Source organism: Benincasa hispida, chromosome 2, assembly GCF_009727055.1.
Source record: "Benincasa hispida cultivar B227 chromosome 2, ASM972705v1, whole genome shotgun sequence".
Classification (NCBI taxonomy): Eukaryota; Viridiplantae; Streptophyta; class Magnoliopsida; order Cucurbitales; family Cucurbitaceae; genus Benincasa; species Benincasa hispida.
In genome coordinates, this window is record NC_052350.1 from 38559619 (window position 1) to 38570247 (window position 10629).

Below are 10629 nucleotides of genomic sequence, written 5' to 3' on the forward strand. Positions count from 1 at the left end.
ATTTGAGGTTATAGGTCTGATCAAGGTTAGAACTTCAAAACTTTCATAGGTAGAACCAAAAAACTTATCCGTACACATTAGATTTGATTTTAGTCTATGCATTTTCAAACTTGATATTTTATCTTACTTTCTATTAGAGTAATGATAACTTGACGAAGGATAAAAAAATACCAAAACTTTTGGAATAAAATTCACATTTGAAAATACAGATGTAACAACCTGAAATCGTGCATTTTCAAAATTATAGAAATAAAAAAAAAAAAAATTGAATTCCATTTGATAACCATTTAGTTTTTGAAAATTTGTTTTTGGTTTTCAAGTTTTAAGAAACAAAACCATTCATGATTGATAATGGTTTTTGATTTTCTATTTTTAAGAAACCAAAAAAATGTTTGCTAATTGTTTTTAATTTTATGTTTTTGAAAATTAAAACTAAAAATATACAATCGTGTTTTTATTTTTGTTTTTTAAAATTCAAAATACGTTTTCATGAATTTTTTGTTTTTATATTTTTTTAATAAAAATAATGACAAGCTTCTTTTGTAATATTTTTCATCTAGTATACATAGTTATGTATATATATATTTATTTGATACTTTTAAAAAAAAATTATATGGATAAAATAATATGAATATTTGAACACATTAATCACAAACAAAATGCAGAAAAATAACAAAACTAAATATATTAACAAAATATAATAAAAGTAATTTCATTTTTATAAAAGAAAATTCCAAGAGAATAAGGTAAAAATAATTACAACAAATTCACAAAGTTTTTTTATAACAATTTTGTTACTCTATCCTCATAGTGTCATAAAAAAATTGTCTAATAAGATGAACAAATTAATAATCCATAAATACCTCAACCACACGCATTAGTAAATACAATAATGTATAAATGAACTATACTATCTAAAAGGCTATAAGAGAGAATCTTTAGATTTTCCATTTTTACCTTTTTTTAGATGATAGTTATAGGCTTATCTCAGGTAATTGGACATTTTATCATTAAACAAACAACTTAATTATCAAACTTAATAAAATTGCATATCAACTTTTATAAATAACTTATATTTTTTAGACAATTGATTTTGATTACACTCAAAGTTTTTTTTTTCTTTTTTTCTTTTTTGAATGCCACTTCTCCTTGCTAGTTATGTAAATGTTGTAGTTTTTGACCTTGTTCTCGGTTTATCGAAAATAGTGGGAGGAACGTCTATTCACAGATCTAACCAAAGAATTTTTACGAAACAAATGTCAATGCTTATCATATATATTTTATCATCCAGTTTGATTATTCCTTTTTTTTTTTTTTTTTTTTTTTTTTTTCTTAACTTGAACCCGTTTGAAAATTTTCGATTTTATATATTTTCAACCTTAAAATGCCAAATTGATTGATTTCAACCCGAGCGGTCGAACATTTACTTTAAGCTATTTTTTTTTTTCGATTTTGTTCGATTTTTTGGTTGAAAATTGTTGTTTAATTGTTTACAAAACAACCAATTCATGACTAAACTTAAGTCGAGTATAACTCCATCATTGCAATAATGTCAAAGGTTTAATACATAACACATGACAAAGCTAATTCGAGTATATAACTCATCAAACGCAATTACCATTTCAAAGATTAATATCCAATCTCTAATCAAAATAATAATAATGAAATAAGACAAAACATGACTAAAATAATTCACCATGAGCAATGAGAATTTTCCCACTAAGATAAACTAAACACAAATCTTCATATGGTTTTTCCTTTTTGAGTTGCACTCAAATTTTCATAGTTGAAATTTACCCATCAAACAACCAACAATCTTCAAATTCAACCAAGATTTGACCTTACACCCTTTGATGGCCAAATCCTTACCCTCTCCATCTTCCATAAAATTCTTATATAAACCACCATCACTCTCAGTTCTCAATTCACTCTCTTCTCTACTCCCAATCACCTGACTTGCCTCTTACTCCACCGCCAGGTTCCGCCCTCTCCCGCCGGAGCCCACCCCATTTTCCCCTGTATCGCCGGAACATCTCCGGTAAGTTTCAATTCATCAGATCTGATTACTGCATTTGATTACTTGCTTTGTAGTAATGTGGAAAATTTCATATCGGCGTTTTCCCGAACTGGGTTCTGCTTTATTTTCATATTCTCACAGCACAATGCCATGAATCTGTTATTTGATCGGGTTTTTTGGAAATCGGTATAGCTTTATGGTCATATTCTGGCACTGAATCTGCGATTTGGTTGAATTTTACTTCCGATCCAATGTTTATGATGATATTGACATATATGCATTCAATGCAGAGGAGTTGTGTTTCGATTTCTTACTGATCTTGAATTTGTTATACTTGTGTGTGTGTGTTCTCTAATTTCGATGCCAATTGAACTATGTGCTTAACTTCAGAGTGTCCTTGTGGGCAGTGAGAAGATGAGGGAGATTCTCCACGTTCAAGGAGGTCAGTGTGGCAACCAGATCGGATCCAAGTTTTGGGAAGTTTTGTGTGATGAACATGGCATAGATCCGACTGGTCGATACACTGGAACCTCTGATTTGCAACTTGAACGTGTAAATGTGTACTACAATGAGGCTTCTTGTGGTCGCTATGTCCCTCGAGCTGTGCTCATGGATCTTGAGCCTGGTACCATGGACAGTGTGAGGACAGGTCCTTATGGACAGATCTTCAGACCGGATAATTTCGTGTTTGGGCAATCTGGTGCTGGTAATAACTGGGCCAAGGGCCATTACACAGAAGGAGCAGAACTCATTGATGCTGTTCTCGACGTTGTGAGAAAGGAAGCCGAGAACTGTGATTGCCTTCAAGGTATAATCTATGTCTCAGATCATGTGCTTGATTAGATGTGATTGTTTGGATCTAATGAGAAGTGTTTAAGTTGAGTCCTTTAGATTTACAATTAGTTGTTTTGCTAATGTACCGTTTACTTTTATATTTGAATGTTCATGTGGGATGAGATTTTAAGACATGATTGAGAGTGTCAAACAATGGATCCAATATCAAAAATGCCTTTTTACTCCCACGTGCCTTGCATCTTTGTTTGAGTTATATACTTATATTATAGAATATTATTAAACTCATTCAAATACTATGGTCTCTTCTATGAAATAACTTCCAAAAGTGCCAAAAAGTACGTTAACGTCTTCTTTTGTTACTTTACTTTTGCTTTTAATACTGTTTTCAGAAAAGTGCACTTGGGTATGCGAAGTGTCAAGCACTTCTGAGCATATCTTCTTCATGGCCTTGCTTTGTTGCAAGGAAAGGTCAAGCCAAAGTCGATAAGGTCCATGGTCATTAATTAATTAATTAATTTTGTACACAAGAAGACGATTTTTCTTCATTTTCTAACATCTAAGATCTGAAATTGTTTTCTTCTTTATTGATGAGAAGTCACTACATAATCAAACGGTCTTTCACGATAAGTTACTTCCTTGGTCAGCTCGTTTGGGTTCTACTCGTCTTCTTGCATCAACTTGGTGTTCTCTATCCATGACCTTTTCAAATTATTCTACTTAGGATATTAGTTTGAATTGGACGCTTTTATTTTTTTGGTTTAAGCTCATTGTACCTTATTTTTTATTTTGTTTCTTATATTTTGAGCAATAGACTATTTCATTATATCAATGAACAGATACCTGTTTTCTTTATGTCGTTTGCTTTTTTCTCAACTTTACTGAGAAGTCATAGCCTGCGTGTTGCTGTCATTCATACGCTAGAATTTCTGTTACACAGAAAATATTACAGATTCCTATCATGGGATTTCTGATTCATTAAGTGCTTTTAACTCAGTTTGCTTGCTTGGCATTTTTTTGTGTTCTCACAGGTTTCCAAGTGTGCCATTCACTTGGTGGAGGTACTGGTTCTGGAATGGGGACTCTTCTGATTTCCAAAATCAGAGAAGAATATCCGGACAGGATGTTGCTTACTTTCTCTGTCTTCCCTTCGCCAAAGGTGTCGGATACAGTTGTAGAGCCCTACAATGCAACGCTTTCTGTTCACCAGCTCGTTGAGAATGCAGATGAGTGTATGGTGCTGGACAATGAAGCATTATATGATATTTGCTTCAGGACTCTCAAGTTAACTACTCCTAGCTGTAAGTATGATATCCATCATTTTTTGACAGACTAGAACATAATGGTGTGAAGGAGTTGATTCAGTATTTCAAGCTGCTCTAATGTAAATTTGTGATTTAGGCCCTGGGATAACAATTTCGTTTTCAGTTTTATGTTTTTTAAATTTATGTTTGTTTCCTTCCCAACATTATGGTTTTCACTTTATTTAAGAAATACTTGAGTTTCAGTCAAATTCTAAAAACAAAAACAAGTTTTTGGAAACTACTTTTTTTTTAGTTTTCAAAACTTGGATTGATTTTTGAAAATTTTAGTAGACCGTGTATAACAAAACATAGAAACACATGGATGGAAACAGTGTTCAGAAGTTCAATTTTTTAAAAAACCAACATTAAACTTAAATAGTTATCAAACGAGACTTTAGTTATTAAAATTCAGGAGACACATACCAATTGGAATTAAAGTCAATCTTGTAATGGGCATTCGAAGATGAAAGTATCTCCAATGTTCTTAGGTTCCCCTGTGAAAATTTAACTTCCAAACCTCTAACTTTAACTGCAAACTCTTAGATAACTTTATCTGGCATTCTATGATGTCCAATAATCTTACATTAAACTTAAGATTAGAGCTGCATCTTCTTTTAATATATACTCAGAAGCTTTCTGCTTCATTATATTTTCTCTTTCAAATAGAGATCTGCCAATGGCAACATGTTAAATGAGTTGTAGGATATGTCCATTAATTAAAAAATATTTTATTAATGTATCAAGCATTGCCAATAAAACTTCTCACAGCTCTTAGAAAAGCACAAAGCTATGCTGAATTTCATTCCTACCCTTCAAAAGTGGTAACTAAATCTGTTTTGTTTTTGACTTTTTTGCTCTTGAAACAGTTGGGGATCTCAACCATTTAATTTCTGCTACAATGAGTGGGGTGACATGCTGTCTCAGATTTCCTGGCCAGCTTAACTCCGACCTCCGAAAACTCGCTGTCAATTTAATTCCCTTTCCTCGTCTTCACTTCTTTATGGTCGGATTTGCTCCTCTTACTTCACGTGGGTCACAGCTATATAGGGCTCTGACCGTCCCAGAGTTGACGCAGCAAATGTGGGATTCTAAAAACATGATGTGCGCTGCAGATCCACGCCATGGCCGGTACCTCACTGCCTCTGCCATGTTCAGGGGCAAGATGAGTACTAAAGAAGTTGATGAGCAAATGATCAATGTTCAGAACAAGAATTCCTCATACTTCGTCGAGTGGATTCCAAACAATGTTAAATCCAGCGTTTGTGACATTGCTCCTAAAGGACTTTCCATGGCATCGACCTTCATTGGAAACTCAACCTCCATTCAGGAAATGTTCAGGCGTGTGAGCGAGCAGTTCACAGCCATGTTCAGAAGGAAGGCTTTCTTGCACTGGTACACCGGAGAAGGAATGGACGAAATGGAGTTCACTGAAGCAGAAAGCAACATGAATGATCTTGTTTCTGAGTATCAGCAGTACCAAGATGCCACAGCTGATGAGGAGTATTATGAAGAGGAAGACGATGACCCCGAACAGGAGGAGTAACTTTCGTTATCTGTGAGTAACCTATAGTGTATGATGCTGCCTATATATTATATATATATGGTATTAGTGTTCAGCACAAATTCTGTGCTTCCTGTGGGTGTTTCCTTTTTTTCTTCTCTATCTGTTGTTTCAGTATGCTGTTTTGTTTGTAATGTTAGAGTTATCCCATCTTCACATTGTAGTTGAAGTTGTCAAGTAATGGGGAGAAATGAGGAGTATTTGTGTTTGTATGAGTTTTCACTTCAGGATATTATCAATTGATTGTTTAATATAAACTTATCGGATCAGTTTCACGATTACGTGCTTCAATTTTTCAAGATTATGCTGATGTGTTTGGACTACAATTTCAAGTGTTTAACTTAAAATGTCATTTTGGAAGAAATTGAAGTGTATGACAACTACTCAAAATAGTTTTTCAAGTTCATGTTAATGAGTTTTGATAAAAAATGTTTAAATAAAAATGAGTTTTCAACATTTTTTTCTCAAGTCAATTCAAATGATGCTTAAAACAATCTTGAAACGACTTTTTCCATAGGGTATAACTCTCACATGATAACCAAAACCTTTACTCAAGGGTAGAGCTTATGAGGAGGCTGGCAATTGTTCCGTTGTAGCTTGTCTTAGGTAAAAAAAAAAAAAATGGTTAAATTACAAATTTAGTCTAAAATTTTAAGGTCTTGCTTGGTAAGCATTTCATTTTTGGTTTTTAGTTTTTTGAAAATTAAACATATTCCCTCCATATTTCTTACAATGATTTGCACAATGTTTTAATTCTTAGTCAAATTCTAAAAACAAAAATCAAATTAAAAATTTAAAAACTACTCATTTTAGTTTTCAAAATTTAGCTTAGTTTTTTAAACCATTGACCAAAAATAGATAATAATGGAAGAAATTTGGAGGTGGAAGTGGTATTTTTATAGCCTTAATTTTAAAAAACAAAAGCAAAAAACCAAATCGTTACCAAATGGGGGTCTAAGTTTGAAACTTTTAAAATGTGTCTAATAGATCCTTACACTTTCAATTGTGTCCAATAGGTCCCTAAATTTATAAATTTGTGTCTATTAGGTTATTTACCCACTCCACATTTAAAAAAATTCAGACTTACTAGTTACTACACACAAAATTGAAAGTATTGGATCTTAGTAGGCAAAAGATTTAGAATATAGTAGGAACCTATTTGGCACATTATTAAAAGTTCAAGAACCTATTAGACATTTTTTAAGTTCAAGACTTATTAGATACAAAATTGGTTTAAGGGCCTATTAGACACATCTTACCATTATAGTGACAAATTTGAAAGTTTAGGATTAAATTTTTAATTGAACTAAAACTAGAGATTTAAAATTTTAGCTTACTAGATTTTCAAAATGGAAAGATTATATATAATTTTTTTTTATTGCGTAAATATAATTAAGTTAGTAGATAGAATTGTTTACAAGTTTTTAATCCGCATCTTTTGGTTGTTCTTTAAAAAAAAATCTTTGAAACTCTAGATTGGCGCTAGCTTGAAGCGGGGGTAACTTGTATGATGGTTGTAACCTAGATGGTGGTCGCCGAATCCACTTCTAGTAATTTGACTCCAGCTAGATACTTCATATATATTTTGGTTTGATTGTTGCATCTTGTAGAGTGATCATCGGTACTATGGCCATTTAGGCTAAGAGAGTTTGAAGTAATAATAGGTTTATGATGCCATTAGATGTTCCAGACTACACGATGCTACACTGATGTATTCAATGAGTCTATAGACTTGACCATTAGGTTTAGGTAATCTTTAAAATTTCATCATGATGGGAATAGATCATTGCAATTTTTGGTCTTCAACGAGCAATTTCTATAAGTGCGAGTCATCAACTCGCATTGACTACGCTCTGGCCCTTGTACACACCGCTCATCATTCCTACCAATTGAATAGTCTATTGAAGTGTTCGGATTGCGACGACGTGGGCTATTCGCTACCCGTGATGTTACGAGAAGTCTATTGAACCTTATCATTTAGATGAAGGAGAAGTCTGAACAAGGTTTCCATACGTGAACCTACATAAGGATCATTGCCGATGCCTAAACTTCAAACGACTCATGAACTTGTTTACAACAAACTATCCGCGTCGGGGGCGGGGGAAACATGTTCTTTGTTGGCCCCCTCCCCCTCTGCAGGCCTAAACTAAGCCCTCGTGCAGGTTGCGCCAAGGAACTCGAAATGAATTCATTTGCCCCCTACCCTAGCCTTGGCATGCCGGGGGGGGGGGGGGGGGGAGGAGTATTCTTATTGTATTACTCACAACGACTCTCGGCAATGGATATCTTGGCTTTTACATCGATGACGAACGTAGCGAAATGTGATAACTGGTGTGAATTGTAGGATCTCATGAACCATTAAGTCTTTGATCACAAGTTGCACCTAGAGCCTTCTAGCTGAGTACATGTTTGCATGGGCGTCAAACATTGTTGCCCCCACATGCGAGCTCATTGTGCAGGTGAGGGTACACGCTGACCTTCTGTACACACCATCGTGCAAATGGCTTAAATTTGATCCAAATTAAGTGTCATACCCCTCCTAGATTACCTTCTTAACCTGGAAGAAGATGTGACGACAACAGTTACCAACCCTTTTACTGACACTTACTACCTAACTAACCTGCTTAACCTATCTTAGATCCTGGCATACATATATTTTAACCAACATACTAAACAGATTAACTTTAAAATTAACACATTTACATTACAGGGTTTCATAACATTGTTCATACATACATTTATGTACATTACAACTTAGTGAATCCAACATATGACACTAGTCCCCGTATGACAGACACATGTGTACTAACAATTACAAAGTCATCAATCAAGATTCCTTCAACCCGTGTCTTTGAGCGGCAGAGCAGTAGCAAAAATGTCTTATGGGGAGTGACCGCTACCTGGGGGGAAGGAGGGGGGAGCATTTTGAAAACGTGAGCTAGAAGTCTAGTGAGTGACTAACGTTTAAAATATAAGCATCATACATAAAACTGATAGTAAAACTGAAAGCTTTAACTGGAAACATAAACAACATTCACATAAACATTATAACATAACAGATCATATTTGTACATAGTTGAACTATTCCTCAGTTGAGAGTGGCCCTCTTGCTCAACTCCCAATACTTATACTTAGCCTCTTATTTGAGAGTGAGCCCTCTTGTCAGCTCTTTACCTTACTTAATTGCATTATTACTTAGTTGAGAGAAGGAACCATTTTGTCCAACTCTCCATACTATTCTAGGTTAAGGTGTGTCGCCTTTGTCCACTACCTTCTACCTAGTTTTCCTCATAGTAACCTAGGTTAAGGTATGTCACCTTTATCCATCACCTTACCCCATATTAACCTAGGTTAAGGTGTGTCACCTTTGTCCATCACCTTACATAGTCTTTCTCATGGTTTCCTAGGATAAGGTGTGTTGCCTCTGTCCATCACCTTTCTCCTAGTCTTGCCTGTTCTACCTGCACGTAGACTGGATTCCATCATTAGAACTCATATCTAGGACTTAGCTCCAGTACCTTCACATCTAGTCCTTTAGTACTGTGCTTTCCATATGTTCTAAGGCATATTATTATCTCTATATGACTTAGTTTCCCTAAGGTATTCAGTACTAACACATACTCATGAACATACTTAGTAGCTTTCTAAGTCAACGCATAAACATAACATTAAAGAGATGTGTTACTTTGGTAAATTACTTGAAATTAGTTTTCATAAATAGTTTTCAGTAAATATGAATTGCTAAATCATTCATAAAGCACTTGCAAATCATTTAAAGCATTTAAAGCCACTCACTATATCTAGTAATTCTCCTAATGTACTCTTCCTTTTGATGTCAAAACTGTGGACATCACAACACATTCTATCCATTAGCATTGGGTTCCCTTTTGGGACTAACATTTCATAACTAGCTTACTTTATCTTAGTGTGTAGCCTTACCTTCCAATGCCAAGCACCATTAGGCGTTGAGTACTTATCCAAATTATTAGGCCTTAACTTGACTAGGCGGCAACACCTTCACCATCGCCTATTACCATACATCCATGTCTTGCCTTAGGCGTTCCACAAGCTGCATTGCCATGCATGGCCTGCCTTGCCTCCTATGTATCCAAACTTTTAGCTCATGCTTACACAGCCCATCGCATGACCCAATGGCCGGGCAGTGCCAATCGTCATCCCTGATTTCAGATCCTGAAACAAAACGGAATCTGGTGAAAAAATCGCCTTACACTTCAAATCTCTTGTTATTTTACTGATGGATAACAAATTATACGATATTTTAGGCACATGTAAGGTATCACGTAGAATTAAACCATTAAACAGAGATATATTGCCTTTTCCCGCAACAGGGGCAAAAGACCAGTCTACAATTTGAATACGTTCATTACCAGCACTTGGGTTATATGACATAAATAACTTTGAGATACTTATAAGATGATCGGTGGCCCCTAAATCCACAATCCATGGTTTTTTTTACCATTTATACTAATCATGCCAAAAGAAGGGAAATTACCTGACTGTGCAATTGCACTCACCCCAACCGTACTCAAGTTATGCTTACTGTCACCAGACGACTGCTTCTGAGTCTGTTCATCTACTGAGTCACTTACCAGAGCACGACTAGTATTAGATTTATTATGAGACTGTCATCGCCTGCTGTTTGGGGGCTTCCTGTGTAATTTCCAACACTGATCCTTTGTATGCCAAAGCTTCTTACAATGTTCACAAACTGGTGGTAGTTTTTTATCACCATCAGCACCGAACAGCTTGGCGACGAAGGCAGCTGCATCAGTAGTAGGAATGGGATTATTCATGGCACATGACCGATCCTCTTCCAACCGTATTTCAAAGCAGACTTCTCTTAGTGAAGAAGTTGGGCACTGGCCCAATATCCAACTACGAACACCATCAAATTTAGGGTTTAATCCAGCCAAGAACACATAAACACGATCTGC

General features: G+C 35.1%; 1 protein-coding gene and 1 pseudogene across 2 annotated transcripts; both read left to right on the forward strand.

Moving 5' to 3' along the window:
• Positions 1-1791: 1791 nt before the first annotated feature.
• LOC120071877 (tubulin beta-6 chain) lies at positions 1792-5955 on the forward strand. Of its 2 annotated transcripts, none has more exons than XM_039024286.1 (4): positions 1792-2038; positions 2408-2825; positions 3841-4110; positions 4980-5955. In XM_039024286.1, exons 2-4 carry the CDS (start codon positions 2432-2434, stop codon positions 5654-5656), a joined length of 1341 nt encoding a protein of 446 aa, XP_038880214.1. In that variant the 5' UTR covers positions 1792-2038; positions 2408-2431; the 3' UTR covers positions 5657-5955. The 2 variants fall into 2 exon arrangements, with proteins under 2 accessions (XP_038880214.1, XP_038880213.1); XM_039024285.1 differs by having other exon boundaries at positions 1793-2038; positions 2425-2825.
• Positions 5956-7941: 1986 nt separating this feature from the next.
• LOC120072440 lies at positions 7942-8097 on the forward strand (annotated as a pseudogene).
• The last annotated feature ends 2532 nt before the right edge of the window (positions 8098-10629 follow it).